Below are 25553 nucleotides of genomic sequence, written 5' to 3'. Positions count from 1 at the left end.
AAAGCAATTTAATCAGGTGCAAATTATGTAATTCTTTAATGTCGGTTCAACATGTATTTTGGGGTGAACATGAGTGCCTTATGTTTATTCAACAAGAGTGTGTTATGTTTGTGGAACATGATTGCCTAATGTTGGCTAGACGTGTGCTTTATGTAAAAAGAACACAATAGCTAAATGCTGAAGGAAAGCAATATTATCAGGTGCAAATTCTTTCCATGATTTTTTTAATGTCAGTTCAACACCCCATTTTTTGAGTGTATAGGGCTTTAGGTTCACACAACATTTCTTTCAAATAAACACAATTTAAATTTCAAATTAGCACAACTAAACATTTCAAATCCTGCTTACACAGACATGTGTTTTGCAAACTCGTTTTATTAATTTAACTGTGTTAACTTGAGATACGAACACTCAAAAGAAGTTACTGGAAAAAATTTGAAACTTGATTAGCGCTTATACTTAAACTCTTGAGTTAACACACCTTTTTGGACGATTTGTGGTGTCAAGTTTGAGTTAGAGAATCAACACGCTTTCAACATCTCAACATTTCTCAACGGGTTAGAGGTGAGGTGTTTACTCAGCGCGCTTCTTTAATATTCCTAATATCCCATGTTAGGAGAAGATCATGAAGAGGAGGACGTCGCTCGCGGCGGGGGCAGTCCCTGCCCTGCGCGCTCTCGAGGGCGCCTGAGCTAGTCGGATGAGAGATCGCGCGGCCGCCGCAGAGCATGGCGGGCCCCGGCAAAGAGCACCTGTACAAGGTGCTGGTGATCGGCGACCTGGGGGTGGGCAAGACCTCCATCATCCGCCGTTACGTGCACCACACCTTCTCGCACAACTACCGGGCAACCATCGGCGTCGATTTCGCGCTGAAAGTGCTGAGGTGGGAGGCCGACGAGACGGTACGCCTGCAGCTGTGGGACATCGCCGGTGAGGAGACCCCCGACCACGCACGCGTACTCTAAACTGCACTTGAATCTTCAAGCGACCGCTAAGGTTGATGTCGCACATGTGTCAAATCCGTTTTTGTGAGCTAGCATCACTTCCTCAAATGTTGACTTTTTTTTTTTTTTTTGAAATTCTTATTTTTAGGGGAAATACAAAGTGCAGCGTAATTCTGCGCGACACGGTCATGTGGGCGCGTGCACGAAGGGGAATTAAAGTGACTTTCAAATATAACTCAATAGTTTCCAAGTTAGAAAAGAAGAATGTTTCAATAGATAATGTTTGTTGGGGGGGGCAATGCAAAAATACACAAAAAATTAAATGTAAATCAAAAACGTTTTAAATATACATTTTAATTTAGTAATGTTATTTTTCTAGACTTAGAAGCGTCATAAGGATATCAATATAACATTTGGAAAGTTCATAAAAATATAATTTCAAAACCTACGTTTAGCCCTTCAGGGCACTCGATGAATTCACTGGCTGCCATTGATGTTGTCCCGGGCCTCAGGACCATAAGGGCCCCTGAATGACCCTTAATTTATTTTACTTTACATTCACATATTTCTTTATTTAAATCATTGTCTGATTAAATATTATGTTCTACTTGATATATACTTAAAAACTTTAACATATTAAATATTTCAAATCTATTTTTTTCCCTTTTTTTGCATAACGCTCACCCTCTCTGTCTTAGCAGAGAATGGTTTGACCCCGCTCTGGCGCAATCAAGGCTACACTACGTACGTGCCTTGAAGCGGGAAATTAAAATCTGTCATTGTTATACTGTAAACATGGCGAGTCATCATAAATTGGGTGCGCAGAAAAGAAAAAAAAAGAAAAAGAGAAAAAGATCATAGAGGTGAATGAGGAAAAAATGATGAAGTTTTTAAAAGGGGGACAAGAAGCCAGAGAATTAGGGCTAGAGTTGGCTGTGGACGGTGATGTCGGCAAGTGAACAACAGCCGCTAACACTGAACGTTTACATTCGCGATCACCGTGACCAAAGCCCGATTCGAGTCTGTCAACGGCCGCTTGTAGCCTATTGAGCTGCAGTATGACAAGACATGCTGCTTGCGTTGAGCCGAGGAGAGAGAAGGTGATGGGAGATCATAGCCTGGTACTCCAGACTCACCGCTGTTCCAGCTATTGAGTCTGGCCACCATTAAGCGGATAAAATTTCCAGGGCGGCGCAAGCCACAGCAAACAGACAGCAGAGTGGACCAATCAGCGACGGGCAGATGTGACGTTAGAAACGCGACGAAGGACTTGCGAGCGAAAGTAAACATACAAGGAGAGCGGAGTTTATTCAACATGGCTAGCGCGAGACAGACTGTTGTCAATGACTTGTGTTGATGTGTTTTTGGTAATTTAAAACCGATTTTACCGTGCATTGGAACATATTCTCGGCTCTCCTGTTCGCCATCTGTGTTGTGGAAACGACTTCCGACGCGAAAGAGTGACGTTGCTCGTTAAGAACACGTCATGCAAATAAACGAATATGATTTGACGATTAATTTTGTACTTGCTCGAGAGGCCGTTAATGGGCTGGGTCCCAGACTATTCTCTCAGTGTTTGAAAAATACAGGGAGAACAGTCTGGCCGTGCCAGGCAAGGGAGATCAGGGATATACAGTGCCTTGCAAAAGTATTCGGCCCCCTTGAACCTTGCAACCTTTCGCCACATTTCAGGCTTCAAACATAAAGATATAAAATTTTAATTTTTTGTCAAGAATCAACAACAAGTGGGACACAATCGTGAAGTGGAACAAAATTTATTGGATAATTTAAACTTTTTTAACAAATAAAAAACTGAAAAGTGGGGCGTGCAATATTATTCGGCCCCCTTGCGTTAATACTTTGTAGCGCCACCTTTTGCTCCAATTACAGCTGCAAGTCGCTTGGGGTATGTTTCTATCAGTTTTGCACATCGAGAGACTGACATTCTTGCCCATTCTTCCTTGCAAAACAGCTCGAGCTCAGTGAGGTTGGATGGAGAGTGTTTGTGAACAGCAGTCTTCAGCTCTTTCCACAGATTCTCGATTGGATTCAGGTCTAAACTTTGACTTGGCCATTCTAACACCTGGATACGTTTATTTTTGAACCATTCCATTGTAGATTTGGCTTTATGTTTTGGATCATTGTCCTGTTGGAAGATAAATCTCCGTCCCAGTCTCAGGTCTTGTGCAGATACCAACAGGTTTTCTTCCAGAATGTTCCTGTATTTGGCTGCATCCATCTTCCCGTCAGTTTTAACCATCTTCCCTGTCCCTGCTGAAGAAAAGCAGGCCCAAACCATGACGCTGCCACCACCATGTTTGACAGTGGGGATGGTGTGTTCAGGGTGATGAGCTGTGTTGCTTTTACGCCAAACATATCGTTTTGCATTGTGGCCAAAAAGTTCAATTTTGGTTTCATCTGACCAGAGCATCTTCTTCCACATGTTTGGTGTGTCTCCCAGGTGGCTTGTGGCAAACTTAAAACAAGACTTCTTATGGATATCTTTGAGAAATGGCTTTCTTCTTGCCACTCTTCCATAAAGGCCAGATTTGTGCAGTGTACGACTGATTGTTGTCCTATGGACAGACTCTCCCACCTCAGCTGTAGATCTCTGCAGTTCATCCAGAGTGATCATGGGCCTCTTGGCTGCATCTCTGATCAGTTTTCTCCTTGTTTGAGAAGAAAGTTTGGAAGGACGGCCGGGTCTTGGTAGATTTGCAGTGGTCTGATGCTCCTTCCATTTCAATATGATGGCTTGCACAGTGCTCCTTGAGATGTTTAAAGCTTGGGAAATCTTTTTGTATCCAAATCCGGCTTTAAACTTCTCCACAACAGTATCTTGGACCTGCCTGGTGTGTTCCTTGGTTTTCATAATGCTCTCTGCACTTTAAACAGAACCCTGAGACTATCACAGAGCAGGTGCATTTATACGGAGACTTGATTACACACAGGTGGATTCTATTTATCATCATCGGTCATTTAGGACAACATTGGATCATTCAGAGATCCTCACTGAACTTCTGGAGTGAGTTTGCTGCACTGAAAGTAAAGGGGCTGAATAATATTGCACGCCCCACTTTTCAGTTTTTTATTTGTTAAAAAAGTTTAAATTATCCAATAAATGTTCCACTTCACGATTGTGTCCCACTTGTTGTTGATTCTTGACAAAAGAATTAAATTTCATATCTTTATGTTTGAAGCCTGAAATGTGGCGAAAGGTTGCAAGATTCAAGGGGGCCGAATACTTTTGCAAGGCACTGTATGTATGTTAGTCTGTGGGGAGAAGGTGCGCGAGCTCTCAGTTGTATTTCATTGAAGCCAACATGGGACAATAGATGGAAATTATTTGTTTATATTCTGTCACATCACATTACGGTCTGTCAAATTTAACTGTCCATCTCAAATTGAATAATTTAAAAATTTACACCGTCATTGCTCGCAAAGTGTTAAAAGTACTGTGTATGCTGTTGTGACAAGCCGGTGGCAGGGGTGGGGTGGGGTGGGTTGGGATGACCTTATAATGGTCTCTTGTCCCCGGGCCCCTGCAAGTCTGTTGACAGCCCTGTAGAGTAGCCAAAAATTGTACGCAAGTAGGAGTAGCGTTACTTCAAAATAATATTACTCAAGTAAAAATAAAAGTAGTCATCCAAAAAATGTACTCAAGTAAAAGTAAAAAAGTATTTAGTGAAAAGAATACTCAAGTATTGAGTAACACTGTGAGTAATTGCTTACAAACGTGTTTGATTTTTTTTTTTCCCAGTTATCTATGAACTGTTGTTACAGTGATACTGTACAATAACCCATTACATAAGCCAAAGAAATACAAAATAAATAAATTATCAAAAAATAAATAATTAATCAAAAAATCTTTGATTTCTGGCGAGAGAAGAAAACGACAGAAATGAAGCATTATTCCTCCAAAGAGCGTGAGTTACTATTCTGAAATTGAAATGATCATTCAGTATTTCCGGTTTTCCCCAATTTTTATTTTTATTTTATTTATGTGGTCTTAAAGCAGCCCAAAGGAGCTTTCTTTTGTTGTTGTTGTTGAATTTGGTTGTGTTTGTGCAGAAAAGCAGTTGTGTTTTACCTGAAGGAAGGCTCCTTTTTTATTTTTTCTTGTTATACAGTAAGATGTTTTTTCAGTCATATGTATTTATGTAGACGATGCTGAGTGGTCTTCAGACAATTGTTTATTTTTTGCATTCCTGCATAGTTAAGAGATTATTGTGTATGTTAATATAATTTATATTCTGTTTAAGTATTGCAATGTAAATTTGCTTAAAAAAAATCCAGACATTTTAAATTTTCTAAATGTTTCTTTAGTAGTTTTTGAAAACAAAGGTTAAATCAAACGATGTATGACTTGAACTAATACATATGAAAGTCAATATAAGTCAATAAAGATTTATTTTGCGTTGACCATTTAGCCTATCAATTAATTAGATTCATATTCGTAAGAAATGTATCCCTGACCCCCGTTCACCCAATCTGTATGGTTTTATTAATGTCCCGTCCCCAGCAAAAAGTGTACATGCAGGTTATGCTGTTATATCGTCCCTACCAATGTTGAGACCAAACCTAAGCCCTTGACTCAAGTAAAAGTAAAAAGTACGACTTAGAAAAAAACTACTCTTCGAAGTACTTTTTTCTTAAAAAGTTACTGAAGTAAATGTGACGGAGTACATGTAACGCGTTACTACCCACCTCTGGTTTAGACATCCATTGCTGTCAGCGACACTGAAAAATGCACATGATGGCTAGGTTCATACTGCAGCTCTTAATGCACGAATCCGATTTTTTCATGTTTTTCCAACTTGAGTGAGGCATTAACTTGATGGTCTGAACGGGACAAGTCGCATAGTAGTGGACCATTTCAAATCCGATCTGGGTCACGTTTGTATGTGGTTTAAATCGGATCAGGGCCACATTTTACCAGAATGTGGCGGCGGTCTGAACTGTCAAGTCTTTCAAATTGGAATTTATGCAGCAATTACGTCAGCAAAGAGCAAGAGCGGCACGCAAGACTGCAGCAATGCAGCTGTTCATTAGCGTTTGCGCCTAGCTTTTACTAAGCAGGAGGGGGGCTTGACCACTGTCATTAAAAAATTAGGGCTGTCAAACGATTACAATTTTTAATCGAGTTAATCACAGCTTAAAAATTAATTAATCGTAATTAATCGGAATTCAAACCATCTATAAAATATGCCATATTTTTCTGTAAATTATTGTTGGAATGGAAAGATAAGACATAAGACGTATATATACATTCAACATACTGTACATACTGTAAGTACTGTATTTGTTTATTATAACAATAAATCAACAAGATGGCCTTAACAGTAACATTCTGTTAAAGCGATCCATGGATAGAAAGACTTTTAGTTCTTAAAAGATAAATGTTAGTACAAGTTATAGAAATTTTATATTAAAACTAGGGCTGTCAAACGATTAAAATTTTTAATCGAGTTAATTACAGCTTAAAAATTAATTAATCGTAATTAATCGCAATTAATCGCAATTCAAACCATCTATAAAATATGCCATATTTTTCTGTAAATTATTGTTGGAATGGAAAGATAAGACAAGATGGATATATATACATTCAACATACGGTACATAAGGACTGTATTTGTTTATTATAACAATAAATCAACAAGATGGCATTAACATTATTAACATTCTGTTAAAGTGATCCATGGATAGAAAGACTTGTAGTTCTTAAAAGATGAATATTAGTACAAGTTATAGAAATGTTATATTAAAACGCCTCTTAATGTTTTCGTTTTAATAAAATTTGTAAAATTTTCAATCAAAAAATAAACTAGTAGCCCTATTCTGTCCTCAATGTGTGTGAGTACACAAATTGACAGACAGCGAACATAAGTTCCAAAAAGAAATCAGACGGTGGTGGCAAAGTTGCATGGGCTTTACTGAAGTCATCTCTTTTTGACAGGAGCATGTTTCTTGTATTTTTGTAAAACTGAAAATAACAAGGCAATGTGTCAATAACTTGCATAAATCACAAAATAACATAAAATGTACACACACGTGTCCATTTGAGCAGTAGCACTAGCCAATTAGCTCACAAGCATCTAACAACGTAACTGCATTTCACCATATATGTGAACAAATTCAAATACACATCATCAATAACTATCTAATGCTCATGAATATAAACAAAGGAGGAATATGACTCACAAGCGATGCATGTATTAGACACAAACAGTGTGATGGGGCTATGAGAACTGCCACTGAATACTGGATGCGGACGTTAGCTGGTCTGAATAGCACTGTCTATTAGTGTGAGTTCGCGTCGACATATAATCACGTCAGAAAAGCGCGCCGAAACCCAAATAATCAGCTGCACTGAATCGCCAGCAGAGGGCGACATTACGCCAGATAATATATGCAAGTCACACACCCAAGCGCCAGCAGACGGCGGAAAAACTCCATAAAACACAATTAACAAGTTGGCCTTTCACAGTACTGACATTTAAATCTGTCTGAGCGGGTCTAGTGCGTTAATTGCGTCAAATATTTTAACGTGATTAATTTAAAAAATTAATTAACGCCCGTTAACGCGATAATTTTGACAGCCCTAATTAAAACCCCTCTTAATGTTTTCATTTTAATAAAATTTGTAAAATTTTCAGTCAAAAAATAAACTATTAGCTCATAATAATTTTGACAGCCCTAAAAAAATACAATGAAGAAAAGGATTATCCTGATAATGCTCGGTTTTTTTTTTTTATGGTTCTGCACATGCGGGTCAGTTTGCTTAGCGCGTGTCGGACTGCGAATTGAACGGGCTCAATGGACAAATGCAGTCTGAACGGGCACACCAAAAAAAAAAAAAACAGATATGACAAAAAATCGGAGTTGTGCATTAAGACCTGCGGTATGAACCTAGCCTTTTAGTCAGGACTCCAGGTGTTTATGCGGCTAAGATTTATTTAAAATAAGCGAAGAGTCACCTGTCCTATAAAGGCTTTATATACATTTGAAATGAATGCTGGTTCGATTTTTTCTGGCTGAAGAATTGCAATTTGTTTTTCTTTTCATGACTTCCTCAAAAGTTTCTTTTTATTTTCATTTTGATCCTCACAGGAAATGTGTAGGCCCAAAATGTTTTTTATTTAATGGAAATTTTTCATTATTATTTTTTTTAAGTTAAAGTAAAACAATACATATTTTTCATTGTCATTTGTCATTTTTCAATTTAGTATATGACTTTTTTTTTTAATGACTTATTAAGATATTGTTTGTGTGTCCATCCAACCAACTTCCCAGCTGAGGGCCTGAATCTTATTTGTTCTAATTTATCCCAACGGGGCTATTCTGGGTTGAAGTCAGGACAAGTAATGTTAATTTACATCATGCCTTCATTCTCATCCTTACCTTACCTTGGTATACTGGAGTTTCATTTTGGAACAGCAAAAAGGCCATTCCCAAGCTGGAAATGTGCAAAGTATTGACCCAGTGGAGATCGCTTCAGCATTTTTGGAAAATGTTGTACATTGACATTCAAAATTGTTTGATGAATAGTTGATGTATAGTTTGATGATGGCCTGTTTTCGTTCCACCATGATTGTGCATCAGTGCTCGATGCAAGGTCCATAAAGACTGATAACAAATTTTTGTGTGGATGAATTTAACTGCATGCAGAATCCTGACCTCAACCTGACAGAAGACATTCGGTTTGAGTAAGAGCAGAAAGTCAGACCAAGACAAGAGTGAAGGTGTACTGCATTTCATCATAGCAAGTCTTTTTTTGGATAAAATATACTGTAAAAGTTACATAAATAGGGCTGGGGCCTATACAATTTTGTAAGGTTACCACAACAAAATAATCTCTTTCCCAGTTGATAAGTCGTAATAGCATGAGACTGTTTCGCTCATGTGAGGCTTGTTAGCGTCATTGTGAGAGGAAAAAAAAGTGACGTGTCCAATGTGAAACAATTGATATAACACACATCCAATGCACTCTTTGTCCTGCTTGTGGAGCGTGACGTCCACATTCAGCACATGTCATCAGGTGACCTGCTCCGTTTCACACAATGAGGTACACTCAAAATACAGCTGTGTACAAGAACCTTTTTAGGGAGAATGGTCACAGCAAGATAGTGGGGGAAAAAAGTTCAAAAGTTGACACTCAAGCCCTCAAACCTTTATAGGGCAAGTCACTATTTGGTCATTCAAATATGAACAATTATTATTATATACACATTTATTATTCATTGGAAATGAGAATAAATGCTGTGAATGTTCATGTTTCAGTGTCCTTGACAGCACTGCATTCAGTCCATTTTGACTCTCAGTCAACATGGATTGGACAACCACAACCCCTAGCAAAAAGTACGGAATCACCAGTCTCAGACGAGCACTCACTCAGACATTTTATCATGTAGAAAAAACTCAGATAAAAAGCTTGAAAAAAAATAATGAATTAGTTAAAAAGAGCAACTCTTTAGCATTTAGAAACACTAAAAGAAATGAATAAAAAACATTGTGGTGGTCTTTAAATGTTACTTTTATACATCTGGGCTATTTGCAGGCCATGACATTGACTTTCTCCATGGAATGCTTTAACAGTTTTAGCTCTGCGGCATGATGCATTGTCATCTTGGAAAAAGGCAACCATATTCTCAATTGAAGGGATAAGAAAGCTGTCTAAAATTTCAATGTAAAACTTGTGCATCAATTGAAGATTTAACCACAGCCATCTCCCCAGTGCCTTTGCCTGACATGCAGCCCCATATCATCAAGGACTGAGGGAATTTTGATGTCTTCTTCAGGCAGTTATCTTTCTAAATCCCACTGGAACAGCACCAAACAAAAGTTCCTGCATCATCACCTTGTCAAGAGTCAAAATCTGCATTGGACAAGGTGTCATGAGTCAAGAATCTGCATTGGACAAGGTGATGATGCTGGAACTTTTGTTTGGTGCTGTTCCAGTGGAATTTACAAAGATGAGCCCAGATCTCAACCCTATTGAAAACCTGTGGGGAAAATTGAAAGGAAAAAAAAATGTCCACAGCAAGGCTCAGACCTGCAAGGATGACCTGGCAACTGCAATCAAAGAGAGTTGGCACCAAATTGATGAAAAGTTCTCATCAAGTCCATGCCTCGGAGACTGCAAGCTGTCATAAAAGCCAGAGGTGGTGCTACTAAATACTAGAGATGTGTTTTGATTGTTATCTCTTTGTTTGTTTCTCATGATTCCATATTTTTTTCCACAGAATGGATGGATTCCATATATATTTCCCTGCATTTGCTCTGTAAAATTAACATTTACTGACTGTTTTTCATTCATTTCTTTTAGTGTTTCTGAATGCTAAAGAGTTGCACTTTTGAACAAATTCATTATTTTTTTTTCAAGGTTTTTATCTGAGTTTGTTCTACATGATGAAATGTCTGAGTGAGTGCTCGTTCGAGACTGGTGATTCCATACTTTTTGCTCGGGGTTGCAGCAGCTTCAATGGCAGCCTGTAAAAATGATAATTCCTGCTTGAAAGGAATAAAGTTGAAGGTCACATCTTCAAGATTAAAAAGTTCTCATTCAAACTTTCGAAGATAGAAGTTGTTCATCTTTAAAAAGGTCGCCAAAAAAGGAAAGGTCAACAATAAAATTTTTTCTGACTTTTTGGTACTTTGTCTCATTGTTTGTTCGTGCCAACAAGTAGAGGATTAGCATCCGTGACAGTGGGGAAAACAGTATGAAGGGTAGTTTTGTTTATTTTTGTCCACAAAGGAGGAAGTGCAGGCCGCACATCCTGTCGCACGCATAGCGGCCAGTGATTCAGCTGCTTGCTTGTTTGTTTGGCAGACGGGAAATGTCACGATGACAGCTAACCTGCTCTCAAAGATCTTGTGCAAATAGTCACTATTAGTGTCAACAAGCGTGGCTTGTGTGCAGCACAGGAATGTGCTGCTGCGTCTTAAACTGTCAGCAGCACAACAACAATGGTGTTCAGACACGGGTGTAGGATTGCATAGGGACGGTAGGGACAGAACACTACCAACGTTTCAGGATGCTCAAATTGTCCTCACCAACTTTAAAGTAACCTTATTTGAATTATATAATGACTTCAGTTATATAGGTAATTTATAATGTCTGCCCGTATGTTGTAAGGAAAGAATTGACCCTACCATTGTTAAGTGAATTACTGTATTTTCATTATGTTCAGACTTAAAGTTATCCCTTTTCACTTGATGAATGTGCCGGTCCGTTTTTTTTCCCTCAAACATGTTGGTTGGCTGATGACAAGAACACACAAACACATGCACTCACACAACCCTGACAGAAATACATGTCAACATGCCTTCTCCTCGGCCCCCTTCAAAGACTACGTGTCAGGGAAATTCAACTTTGAACTCCAAGACAAGTGTTACCTCGATAGCTCGATTAGAGAAATGAATACGACCCCAACCATGGATTGCTTTTCTTCTAAGGCTTTATGAAGAGCTCTCGGATATAAACCAATGTGACCCTGCCAGGAGCTGTCATCACCCAGAAAGTACGAAGAAGTACAATAGAGGCTGGACATTTATACTGTTGAAAGGGCGGTGCCAAAGCCTACCGTGAAACGAAACTTACTAAGAAACGAAACTCATCATCTCACAAACCTGGGTATTTTTCCATACAAAAACATCTTTGAGCTGAGACCTTGAGCACTGGTCCCGGCTAGAACGATGATAAGAAACCGCAGTCCTCCCTTGTATTCATTCAGGGCATATTGAAAAACATAGAAACTTAACAGTCCATATTTGGGTATATTGTGATACAGTCTACAATCGTTAAGGCCATGGGAAGGCACACTCAAGCAGATTAATATAACAATGACGCTCTATGCTACAATGTTCTCATGCAAGCATAACAAAAGTATACAAAATATAATGTATAATGGTTGTGTTTTAAGCATGAATAAAATTCTCTCACACTAGGGTTATTAGAACATTTTTTTTCAGCCAACCGCAGCAGCAACCACTGTAAGTAATGTAAAAAGACATCAATGTTGAGCATGTAGGGAACACACCACTAATTTTGCTACTGAAAGTCCGACCTGCATCATAGTTAGCATAACATTAAACTGTGTAAACTTGCGAACCTGCAGCGTAGAGATAACTGTCCTCCTGTTCTGTTTTCTACTGTTAACGTTATTTCAACAGTGAATTTATTCATTAATTAAAATGTGTTTATTTTCTACATCATTCATGTAAAAATGATTTTACTTGCAGCCATTTTATCCCCCCCCCCCCACCAAAAAAAAAAAAAAAAAAAAAAAAACGAAAAAACATACACACATAAAAACAGTGACCACTGTAAATTTCTTTTGTATGAAGCAATGGGGATTTCCCCATTTTCTCCCTTGAAAATCACAATTTTAATTTTTTTCATTTTTACGTCAGCATATTTGTGAGAAATGTAGCCCTCACCCCTGTTCAGCCAATGTCTTTGGTGTTTTTAATGCAGGGGGGTCCAAACTTTTTGCAAAGGGGGCCAGATTTGGTGTGGTAAAAATGTGGGGGGCAGACCTTGGCTGAAGTCCTTTACGCAGAACAATATATTTAAGCAAATTTTAGCAAGCCATTTTGGGTGTTACATTTGCTTTATTATTTTTTTTAATTAATATTTTAACAATCTCGCAACTAGCCTTTGTGGCATTCTCTTTCGACTCTCGGGCTCTTGCAAAATACTGCTGTTGTGAAGTTAAACTAGCTTCAAGTTGCTTCAATTTCTCGTTGAATATCTTCCCTCTAATCTTGTCGTACATGCCAGCGTGTCTTGTTTGGTAATATCGCCTCACATTGAACTCTTTAAAATCAGCGACTGCTTTTTTTGCAAATGAAGCAGACACAGTTGTTGAGTATTTTAGTGAAGAAATAGTCCAATTTCCACCTATCCTTGTAGCGTCAGCCATCGCAGTCAACTTTCTTTTTTTTGTTGTTGATTGTCGGCATTTTAGAAAATTGGAAGTAAAGGGTCACACGGGGTGATGTTGCTCAGAGTGCTGCTGCCTTTTAGTGGGTAAAAATGAGGAGCAGCATTTAGTGAGTAAGCTACTTCATATGCTGGTAGCAGTACTGCTGACCAATTTATCAAGTCTGTGTGCGGGCCAGACGTTATTGATTTTATGACAGAGGCTGAGGGCCGGATGTAATTTGACCACGGGCCGCATTTGGCCCCCGGGCCGGACTTTGGACATGTCTGTTTTAATGTATTCATGTCCCGGCCCCAGCAAAAAGTGAATATGCAGATTATGCTGTTATAGCGTCCCTACCAAACCTACACCCTTGTGTTCAGACGTTGCATTGCGTGTTGTAAGTGGAATGGAAAGCTGGTCAGGAGTACTTCACTGTTTGCATAGTTTTTTAAATTAGACTATTAATAAGGTCATATTATCTCTTAGGTGAGATCTTAGGTTTCTTTCGGTAGGTATTATTGATATAATTCTGATTTATTTCAATTTTTATTTATTTACATATGAAAAAGGTGACATTTGAAAAAAAAAATGAAATCATTCGCCACCTGTGACTATTGTTTTGCATCATGTGTCCGGCAGGCCAGGAGCGCTTCGGCAACATGACGCGGGTGTATTACCGCGAGGCCACGGGCGCGATGATCGTTTGCGACGTCACACGCCCGAGCACCTTTGAGGCGGTGCTCAGGTGGAAGGAGGACCTGGACTCCAAGCTGACGTCAGGGGATGGTCGAGGCGTCGCCACCGTTCTTCTGGTCAACAAGTGCGAGCAAGGTCGCAAGCTCGCCAACGGCGGACTCAAGATAGAGCAGTTCTGCAGGGAGCACGGATTCGCCGGCATCTTCGAGACCTCCGCCAAGGTCAGCTTTCAAGTCATTTTTTTCGAAACATTGACAATGATTGACGTCCACTCATGTGGCTCTTAAAACAACACTATGTAACTTTTCAACCTTTATAAAAAAAAAAAAAATTCATAACATTTGTGATGATATGTCTACTGACAACTATCCTGAAGGGGTCTGTATTAGGCATGTGCCGGTTACCGACTTCAAGGTATACCGTGGTATAAAAACGTCAAGGTTTCAAAATTGTTAAAATTTTCCATCATACCGTGCATTAGCGTATTACCGTATTTTTCGTACTATAAGTCGCACCTGAGTATAAGTCGCACCAGCCCAAAAATGCACAATTAAGAGAAAAAAAAAACATATAAGTCGCACCGGAGTATAAGTCGCATTGTGGGGGGAAATTTACTTGATACCAGGTGGCTATTGAACGTGTTAGAGAACACTAGGTATTTGGTATAATACTTCATGATTCATTAACATGGAATGCACATATAAGACAACTGAAAAATAAATTAGCGAGGAGCGTCTCCATTCTTTACAGAGCTCAAAATCTACTAGATCACAGGGCCCTCCAAATAATTTATAGTGCACTGTTTTTGCCGTATTTGACTTACTGTGCCGAGATTTGGGGAAACACCTACAAATCTCGATTACACCCTCTGTTGGCCATCCAAAAAAAAAGCAGTACGGATTATTCATAAGGCAAAATACACAGCCCATACACATGAGTCATTCATCAAATCCAAGTTATTGAAGCTGTATGATTTAATACATTTCAAAACGGGACAGATGATGTACAAAGCCTCAACTAATAGCCTTCCGTATAACTTGCAAAGTCGTTTCCAGGCTAGGGATTCGAAATACGATTTGAGGGGAGAAAATGTGTTTAAGCTTAACTACAATAGAACAACACTAAAATCATTTTTGGTTCCTTACTCTGGTGTAAAGCTTTGGAACAAACTAGATTCTGCAGTGACCAGCTTAGGGTCATTGGCTGAGGTATAAACAAACCTTATTAAATAATTATGTTGCTGACTCAAGCTAACTCGGACATAATAAGAACTGTACAAATGTTAAATAATGTCTGGTTTGTACAAATGTTAAATAATGTCTGGGTGGCAACTCAAAGCTGGAAGCAAAACCGAGTGTACCCAAAACAATGGAAGGTTAAAAAAAAAAGGCAACTCAATGCCAATGCAAACAGAACTCACAAGGACAGACAACTGACTTCAAATTCTTCAAATTTGTAATGACATGGGACTGGTCGATTGGCCACTGTCCTGCCAGAACCTGGACAACGCGCCTGCCTGGAAATCATTTTAACGTCTGGATATTGTGGAGGATAGCTGGGGTAGATGGCAGCCGCTGTGTCTGACCACACTCGAAGAGGAACGATATCGATATCGATGTTGCCTTTTGGTGCTCTGCTGGCAGCTTCTGATTGTGCAAGGTGGGACAGTGATCGCTGGGACGGTCCCTCTGAAGGACCTAGCGACGCCAGTCCCCCAGGCCATGAGTCCACAACCGAAATGGCGATGCAACCTACTACGAAGCTGCGCAACCTTGAGATGAATGTTCGTCGGGAGTCAGCGAGGAACGAAAACTGCGACGAGGATTAAGTCAACAAAAGGAGTGTGGCGGACACGGCCTACCATCGGTCCTCAGCTATTCCCATCTTCTGGATCAAATCAACTGAATAAACTAAGCACTAAATTATGAACTAGTCTACTGGATCTAATCAACATAACGCGCACATCAATCGACTATGGACTATTGGAAAATGAACAATCAGGGGGATGGTTATTATTATGAAAAAAAAAACTTGTGATCATTATGAAATCTGAATGTCAAAAATTTGATATTTGATATTTTCTGCGTCCTTTATGGTATACTGGGGACGGGTTTCAATAAGCTTCGGCTTCTCCCGTCAGCCCTTTTCTTTTCGGCTTGAATTAATTGTAAACATATATAAATGCTGTATGTTTGTTTGGATTTGTCATGCCTGAAGGGAAAATAAATAAATAAATAGATACAATTCAACACATAGAACAGATATGTCATCTTGAAAGGCAATTTAAAATAAAAATACAATAGAGAACAACATGCTGAATAAGTGTGCAGTATGATGCATGAACTACGAAATACGAACGTAGCCGGTATGTTGACGTGACATAGCTATTAAGAGTTATTCAGATAACTACAGCATAAATAACATGCAAACAAGTTCACCAAACCGTCAGTGTCACTCCAAAACATCAGAAAAACATGTGAAATGATATAATAATGTGTTAATAATTTCACACATAAGTCGCTCCAGAGTATAAATCGCACCCCGAGCCAAACTATGAAATAAACTGCGACTTATAGTCCGAAAAATGCGGTAGCTATTTTTTATGTTTTTAAGTTACGGACAGCCATGGCTTAGGTGAGCCAATGGACATGTAAAACATGTTTGTGGGGGTTGGCTACTAGAGAAGGCAATATCTCCAATATGATAACCCATTTACCGTAATTTCCAGACTATAGGCCGCTACTTTTTTCCCTCATTTTGAATCCTGCGGTTTATAGTCCAGTGCGGCTTACTTGTTGATTTATTTGGGTTAATAGGTAACACTTTATTTGGCAGCTGCGCCATAAGACTGCCATAAGACCGCCATAATTTTGACATTACATTATCATAGGCATTAATGAGTGCTTATGACAGATGTCAATACGTGTCATCCGGCAAACTATGTCACTAACTCCATTTATGTCCAGCTCTGATCTTTTACATTAATTCAAAAGGGAGATAATTTGCCGGATGACACAAAATGACATCTGTCATAAGCATTCATTAATGTTTATGGCAGGCAGGGTCATGTTAGAATTATGATGGTCTTATAATGCCGCTGTCAAATAAAGTGTTACCGGTTAATATCTTTTGGTCGATCTATCCCATAATACAGTGAGTACAGCTGTGGCCAGTGTTGTCACAGATTACTTGAAAAAGTCATTTAATTACTGATTACGCCTCAAAAAAGTAATCTAATTATTCTACTGATTACTTTATGACAGTCTAATGGCACCACTGTCAAATAAAGTGTTACCAAATTCCATAACTAGCAATTAATAAAACAACTACAACAGTAACTGAAGAAGCAATTAGCACAGAACATGAATTTCGATTTGTTATTTACATCTGTAGCACTGCAATGCATGCTAGGAGGCACGTTGGAAGACAACAGCATTGACAGCAGGTGGCAGCAGAGGTTGAATGTCTACTCCAAGAGAACACTAATGGCCAAATGAAGCTTCTTGAGGCAATGAAGTTTTGCAGCCAATTGGTTCAAAGGTTTATGGTGGTTCATTTGGTCTTGTGACAGTCTTATGATGCCGCTGTCAAATAAATTGTTACCGTTTGATATATGTTGGTGTAAATATCCCATAATACAGTGAGGAATGCTGCGGCTTATAGTCTAGTGTGGCTTATCAATGAACAAATGCTGTTTTCGTGTCAAATTTGGTGGGTGGCGGCTTATAGTCAGGTGCGCCTTGTAGTGCAAAAATTTCGGTATTAAAGATTAAAGCTTAGTAAACGCCGTCATGAATGTTTCCCACTAACTTCAAGAGTTAACTCCAGTGTGTGTGGTGTTCCTAACAGCAGATAATGTGGCTAATCAGCATGCCAATTTATTTTTATCTAGAATATTTCATTAATTTTTTGTTATTTTATGTTTATTTATCGAACTCAACATTATACTTATATTCCAATTTGCTAATATGTTGTTTTGAAAAATGAAAATCCTGTTCAATCAATGGGAAAAAAAATTTTGTGACCCAGAAATCTCAAAATAAAACATTTTAGAGCTGTAATTGCAGTACCGTGATACCGTGAAACCGTGATATTTTTGCTTAAGGTTATCATACCGTTAGAATCTCATATAACGGCACATGCCTAGTCTGTATTTCTTTCACCGGCACTAAATAACTTTGAGGAGGGTGGCAGGAACCCTGTCACACAAAAAAAAAACTACAATTGTGCTGACTGCTTTAAGGCATATGTCACTTCCCTCTTTCCCCATTCATTATAAAGACGGAAGTCGATGCATACACTTTCGTGAGAATTCCGCAGAGATGGCAAAGCAATAAGAGTCAAAAAGTTTTGTCTGAGGAGGACAAACAAGGGGGAATACCAGTATATACAGAATCAACATTGGCCTGGCTTTCAGTCACTGGCGTGATGCCACCACCCCTCAACCAAACTCGTCAGCGCTGATGAGTTTGGGGTGGGGGGTTAGCCACACTAAGCCACAGGTTGCTAACTGTCATATGCTATTGTTTAGCCACAATTGGATTCATTACCTTATTACTATTCATCCCTCACACAGCCCCTGGAAACAGAAATGTTGACTCCATCTGCAAGCGACCGGGAGATCGATTTTTGATTGATTGATGATTTTACAACACTGCGGGTGTGCGCTAGTCCCCATGAGAAACGCAGCGCTGGTCCTCATTGGAAACGCAGTCTTCCTTAGGGCAAAACACTACCGCTTTTGTCCAACGCCGTCGCTAAAATCGACCAAAACTGAAAAGTTACATACTGGACTGTCTCAGGAAATTAGAATACACAATATTCTAATTTCCTGAGACAGGAAATGGAATTTCCTGAGACAGGAAATTAGAATATTGTGTATTCTAATTTCCTGAGACAGTCCTGTATATATACACAGGACTGTCTCAAAAAATTAGAATATTGTGTATTCTAATTTCCTGAGACAGTCCAGTAGTGTTGCTTTAAATTAAAATGTTTTAAATGAGTTTATCACTATAGTAGTCAATTTGAACTGGTGCCGAATATTGTCTCCCTTCAATCCCAGACAATGAACATAGACTTCATAATATATTGACGGGACATGGGGGCCGATTAATAGGGGTCCTATCTCTGTCAAAGCTGACCGAGTGGAAACGCAGACAAAGAGCTTTTTACATTGGAAATTCCTGTGAATAAATGCTTAAATCCCTGAATTCTTTATAGATATGGATATAAAACAGTCTCGATTCTCGGTTAAAAGCAACAACAACAAAAAAACGGGTAGTTTACATTTATGTTACGTAAATATGTCGAATGTGCTGCTAGTCTTTAAGCCACTATGGCGCCGCCTAATCACCACAAAGAATTTTTGCGTTGAAAATTCTTGTGAATAAATGCTTAAATCCCTGAATTCTCTATAGATCTGAACGTAAAACAGTTTCGTTTCTTGGTTAAAAGCAAAAAACCGGGCAGTTAGCATTTATTTTACGTAAATATTGCCAATTATGACGCTAATGCCGTAGCGGGTAATTTCTCCCATTAATTTTTTTCACATTTCAAAATGCATGCATGGTACGAAAAATATAGTAATCAATCAATCAATCAATCAATCAATCAATCAATCAATCAATCAATCAATCAATCAATCAATCAATCAATCAATCAATCAATCACATTTATTCATATAGCACTTTACAAAACCCGGAAGGTCCCCAAAGTGCTTTACAACAAAGACAAACATGGCTCAAGATAAATAAAAGGCAGGAAAGTATTATACAATGACATCAAGAAAAAAAAAAAAATGAAATGGAACAAAACCAGCAAATCGCAATAAAAGTCAGACAGCAAATAAAACAATAAAACAGATAAAATCCTAAAACATTAAAAACTCTTAAGAAATAAAACATAAAACCAGGCTACCCTAATCTGGGGAAAAGGCGAGTCTAAAAAGGTTTGGTTTTAACCGAGACTTAAAAAGACCAAGATTCGTGGTGGTGTAGATTTCAGGGGGTAGGCTATTCCACAACCTGGAGGCAGCAACCGCAAAAGATCGGTTTAAGTTTCGACCTCGGAACTTGCAAAAGAAGCTGGCTGGTAAAACGGTGAGTCCTGCCGGAGTTACGGAGGGTTAAAATTTCCAATAAATAAGAAGGAGCCTGGCCATTAATAGAATTAAACCCTGCTAACCCTGCATTGCAGTAGTCCAGCCTTGAGCTTATAAAAGCGTGAAATGCTTTTTCAAAATCGTAAGAAAACTAAGAAAAGGCTTCACTTTGGCCAAGAGATGGAGCTGGTAAAGAACTAATCTGTTTTTCAAAGTTGAGCCTGCTATCGAATATCATTCCGAGATTTTTGTGTCTTAAAAATGGGAGCCAGAGCACCAGAGTTGGGCTCAAGGGCATTCATCATAGATGATGTGCCAAAAGTAATATATTCAGTTTTGCTCTTGTTAAGATGTAAGAAGTTTTGTGCAAGCCACTGCTACACATCGGATATGCACTCCAACAATTTAGTGAGAGCAGTTTGTTCGTTGGGTTTCAGGGACAGATAAAGCTGCAGGTCATCAGCATAAAAATGAAAAGAGACACTATGTTTTTTTTTATAATTGATCCTAAAGGTAGGAGATAAAGTGCAACGAGAACAGGCTCTAAAATAGAGCCTTGTGGCACCCCGTAAGACAGAGAAGTTTGTGAGGAGGAAAATTCCCCAATCATCACTGAGATGTTGCAGGTATGACTTAAACCATTATAGAGTGTTCCCACTTACCACGGATACTTATGAAGTGTTCTAAACAAGATACAAGGACTGTATGGTCGACTGTATCGAAGGCTGCTGTGAGGTCTAGTAAAACAAGGATACTGGGTTTCCACTATCCACAGAAATGGCAATGTCGTTAATACACTTTTAACAGTGCTGACTCAGTGCTGTGTCTGGACCTTAAGCCTGATTGGAACTTGTCAAGGGTAGAGTTTGTCTCTAAGAATGTGTGCAATTGAATAAAAACAACTTTTTCTAAAACTTTGGAAAGGAAAGACAAGTGGGAGACGGATCTAAAATATGACCGCACGGAGGATAATAATTACCTTGAATCATCGAACAAATCACTCATCACTGTATGCGGTATAAGCTCATCACTGTATGCGGTATAGCTTTAGTACTTTTTCAACCTAAATCCGGCATTGGATCGCTGCATGTGTTTGAGAATAACAAGCGACTCCGACCGACTGAAGCGGAGTGTGGGACGGCCCCCTACTTGAAGGTGTGGCGCAGTGTCTGGGGAATTTGTCCCGTCCAGTGTTGTTAATCTTACTGAAAAAAAGTAATTAATTATAGTTACAAATTACTTCTCCCAAAAAGTAATTGCGTTAGTAACTCAATTACCTGAATGTAAGAGTAATTAGTTACTTGGCAAAGTAATTGGTGATAATTACTTTTTTTTTTTTTCCCTCAAAAAAACAAACAAACAAACAAAAAAAAAAAACATTGGCCACACTATGTGAAGTTTTTTGTGAAGGTTTTTGGTACAATTGGCCCGAGCCCAATTCTTTACCCTAATTTACCCTTTACCCTGAATCAACTGTAAAAAGTTGTTAAAATTGCTCCCATTATTGCATTTGTTCCCTTCTCTCTACTTTTGACATATGAAAGTTTTAAAACTGTTTCATCATTTAAAGATAGATTCAAGTCAAGATTTTGCCGATTTAGAAGTATTTTAGATAAAAAGTTACTTAGATTCGCTAGGAAGGTTCTCTACAACAGAGCCGTCCTAAAAAGTCTACTGCTTTAAGATGGCGGCTGTCTACTAACGCATTTAGTGCCATGCAGTGTTGTTAATTTTACTTTAAAAAAGTAATTAATTACAGTTACAAATTACTTCTCCCAAAAAGTAATTGCGTTAGCAACTCAGTTACCTGAATGTAAGAGTAATTAGTTACTTGGCAAAGTAACTAGTGATATATATTTTTTTTTCTCAAAAAAAAAAAAAAAAAAAAAAAAAAACCACACACACACAGGTCACACAATGTGAAGCTTAAAGTGTTTGGGGGACAATTGGCCCTAGCCCAATTCTTTACCCTCCACTTAACTAGACACAAGGGTATTGCGATAGCTAGCTAGTAACCTTTGCTATGTGTGGAAGTCATTTCAAGTTGTGAATCAATCGTTAAAGTTGTTAAAATTTCTCCCGTTATTGCATTAGTTCCCTTCTGTCTACTTTAAACATGTGTAAGTTTTAAAACTGTTTCATCATTTAAAGATAGATTTAAGTTAAGATTTTGCCGATTTAGGAGCATTTTAGATTTTAAAAAATTACTTAGGTTCGCTAGGAAGGATCTCTACATCAGGGCCTTCCTGAGAGGTCTACTGCTTTAAGATGGCGGCTGTTTACAAACGCATGTAGTCCTTAAAACATGTTGGCAGTGCAGCAGTGTCTGTCATTTGCATCTAGTTCTATAATATGATATCTACCATGTCATGTGGGCGTAGTTTGTCGGCTATGGCTGCAGTCAGGTATTATTGGAGCCACCTAGCATTGCGGTTGCAGCGGCGTCTTCCCCACTCCTGCCCTGCTCTCGTCCCCGTGAGTCCATTTCTCTCAGACTTTTTTTTATTCAACCAACTTAGTAACGCATAGTAACGCACGCCTTTCCCGCCTCAGTAACGGTAACGGCGTTGCCAAGATGAGAAAAGTAATTAATTAGATTACTCATTACTGAAAAAAATAACGCCGTTAGTAACGCCGTTATATTGTAACGCCGTTATTAACAACACTGGTCCCGTCAGTATCATTATGAAGTCTATGCAATGAGTTAACAAGTCAAATGCAAAAACATCCTTCGTTGCATTCAAGAGTAGTGCAAAATCAAATTTACCCCATGGCAACAAATTTCTGGTGGTAGTGCAAAAATAAATAAGTAACTGGGTGTCAATATTTTAGCAATCAAATATTGTATCATGTATCGGATACAACATTTTAGTATCAATACATCAATACTTTTCGATACTTTTGACTACTCCATTGCTCACTTCACACCAACCTGATGAGTTAAATCAAAGTATGTACACAACATTTTAACTCATTGGTTGCCACTAGACGTGTAATCCATTTGAAGTGAGAGAGCTGGCAGCAAATGAACGAATGTTGATTTACTGCTCGTCCTCCAAGTTCAAATGGCTTTAATGTCTATTTAAAGTTTATGATTTTAAGAGCCACGCGATTGGACGTCAATCATTGTCAGTGGCACTGAGTAAAGTTATTCAAAGTGACTGGATGTCTACTAGTGACAAACTAATTTAAAGTAACAGTACAAGGATAAAAACAGTCACTGTTCAGTTATAATTGGATGTCCGTCATCGTCACTGGCACTGAAAGAGTTAAGCACCTGAGTCAAAGTTCTGATGTATTGGTAGGCTTTTCAAAAAAGGGAAGTAAAAACATTTCTGTTACAGGATGTTATGGAAATGAAAACAGATTTTACTTTTTTAATTAAAATTATTATTTTTGACAAGAATATCTTTAACGTGTGCCATTATTGAAAAGTTTTAAACTGGCTATCACAGGACAACGTGAACATAGACGAGGCGGCCAACTTCCTGGTAAAGCAAATCATGGCAAGAGAGCACACCTTCCAGAGGCGAATCGCCGCATCCGACAGCATCACGGCGCAACTGGACCCAAAACGCCATCAGCCCAACGGATGTGGATGCTTGAAGTGAAGACCCTCACAGACTTCATTTTACACACCACTTTTGTTTTAGTTAACTTATTTGCCTTATTTTGGCACCTGACACTGCTGAAGTAGTGGTACTATTTATTCTATGAGCTTTCAAACTTTTACAGCATCAAAATCCGTGTGTTGTGTATTTGTGTAATGTGTAATATGTGTCCTACACATATTAACGTTCCATCCATCGTGACGATCAACATCAATTAAAGTAAGTACAAAGACTAGGTTTATCATTTACAATATTTATTTGTCATCACTTACGAAAGTTAAAAATTGCACCAAAGTATTAAAGAAGAAATGCAAATGCTTTGATACGAAAACTCAAAGAAAACTGAATTATACAATCTCATTGTTCTGGTACACAAATATGAACCTAATTAATTGTTAGGCTAACGATCAAGGCAAAATAAATCTGTATTGATATATACTAACTTTCACATGTATTGGTTCAGGTGATACACCGATTCAAACTTTTGTTTTCAAACACTTCTAAAGAAACATTTTGAAAATGTCCAGAATAAATGTCTGGATTTTATTAGCAACTTTAAATTTCAGTAATTGAACATAACTTAAATTATATTAACATACACAATAAATACAAACAATAATCTCTTAACTATCCAGGAATGCAAAAAAAAACTTTTGTCTTAAGACCACTCAACATTGTCTAAATAAAAACAAATATAATTTAAAAAAATATTCTTTATCAGGGTTTAACAACAATAAATAAAAATGGAGCCTTCGTTTCAGGCACAGTGGGGCAAATAAGTATTTAGTCAACCACTAATTGTGCAAGTTCTCCCACTTGAAAATATTAGAGAGGCCTTTAACTGTCAACATGGGTAAACCTCAACCATGAGAGACAGAATGTGGAAGAAAAAAAAACGGAAAATCACATTGTTTGATTTTTAAAGAATTTATTTGCAAATCATGGTGGAGAATAAGTATTTGGTCAGTACCAAAAGTTCATTTCAATACTTTGTTATGTACCCTTTGTTGGCAATAACGAAGGCCAAACGTTTTCTCTAACTCTTCACAAGCTTTTTACACACTGTTGCTGGTATTTTGGCCCATTCCACCATGCAGATCTTCTCTAGAGCAATGATGTTTTGGGGCTGTCGTTGGGTAACACGGACTTTCAACTCCCTCCACAGATTTTCTATGGGGTTGAGATCTGGAGACTGGCTAGGCCACTCCAGGACCTTGAAATGCTTCATACGAAGCCACTCCTTTGTTGCCCTGGAAGTGTGTTTGGGATCTTTGTCATGCTGAAAGACCCAGCCACGTCTCATTTTCGATGCCCTTGCTGATGGAAGGAGATTTTCACTCAAAATCTCTTGATACATGGCCCCATTCATTCTTTCCTTTACACAGATCAGTCGTCCTGGTCCCTTTGCAGAAAAACAGCCCCAAAGCATTATGTTTCCACCCCCATGCTTAACAGTGGGTATGGTGTTCTTCGGATGCAATTCGGTATTCTTTCTCCTCCAAACACGAGAACCTGTGTTTCTACCAAAAAGTTCTCTTTTGGTTTCATCTGACCATAACACATTCTCCCAGTCCTCTTCTTGATCGTCCAAATGCTCTCTAGCGAACCGCAGACGGGCCTGGATGTGTACTGGCTTCAGCAGGGGGACACGTCTGGCAGTGCAGGATTTGAGTCCCTGGCGGCGCATTGTGTTACTGAATGTAGCCTTTTTTACTGTGGTCCAAGCCCTCTGTAGGTCATTCACTAGGTCCCCCCGCGTGGTTCTGGGATTTTTGCTCACCGTTCTTGTTATCATTTTGACGCCACGGGGTGAGATCTTGCATGGAGCCCCAGATCGAGGGAGATTATCAGTGGTCTTGTATGTCTTCCATTTTCTAATAATTGCTCCCACAGTTGATTTCTTTACACCAAGCGTTTTACCTATTGCATATTCAGTCTTCCCAGCCTGGTGCAGGTCTACAATTTTGTCTCTAGTGTCCTTCGACAGCTCTTTGGTCTTGGCCATAGTGGAGTTTGGAGTGTGACTGACTGAGGTTGTGGACAGGTGTCTTTTATACCGATAATGAGCTAAAACAGGTGCCATTAATACAGGTAGAGGTGGAGCCTTGTTAGACCTCATTAGAAGAAGTTAGACCTCTTTGACAGCCAGAAATCTTGCTTGTTTGTAGGTGACCAAATACTTATTTTCCACTCTAATTTGGAAATAAATTCTTTAAAAATCAAACAATGTGATTGTCTGTTTTTTTTTTCCACATTCTCTCATGGTTGAGGT

General features: G+C 38.7%; 1 protein-coding gene across 1 annotated transcript; it reads left to right on the top strand.

Moving 5' to 3' along the window:
• Positions 1-706: 706 nt before the first annotated feature.
• rab38b (RAB38b, member of RAS oncogene family) lies at positions 707-24047 on the top strand. The gene is made up of 3 exons (XM_057820935.1): positions 707-930; positions 13511-13788; positions 23126-24047. The coding sequence occupies exons 1-3, from the start codon at positions 729-731 to the stop codon at positions 23279-23281; spliced, it is 636 nt and encodes a 211-aa protein (XP_057676918.1). The 5' UTR covers positions 707-728; the 3' UTR covers positions 23282-24047.
• Positions 24048-25553: the final 1506 nt, after the last annotated feature.

The sequence above is a fragment of the Corythoichthys intestinalis genome, chromosome 18 (assembly GCF_030265065.1).
Source record: "Corythoichthys intestinalis isolate RoL2023-P3 chromosome 18, ASM3026506v1, whole genome shotgun sequence".
Taxonomy (NCBI): domain Eukaryota; kingdom Metazoa; phylum Chordata; class Actinopteri; order Syngnathiformes; family Syngnathidae; genus Corythoichthys; species Corythoichthys intestinalis.
This window is presented reverse-complemented; position numbering and strand designations above follow the sequence as displayed.

Bases quoted from the DNA above. Each gene is read 5' to 3' on its own strand.
- rab38b (XM_057820935.1), top strand. From the start codon at position 729: ATGGCGGGCCCCGGCAAAGAGCACCTGTACAAGGTGCTGGTGATCGGC. The intron at 931-13,510 runs GTGAGGAGACCC...TGTGTCCGGCAG, and splicing joins GCAGCTGTGGGACATCGCCG to GCCAGGAGCGCTTCGGCAAC. The intron at 13,789-23,125 runs GTCAGCTTTCAA...TGGCTATCACAG, and splicing joins TCTTCGAGACCTCCGCCAAG to GACAACGTGAACATAGACGA.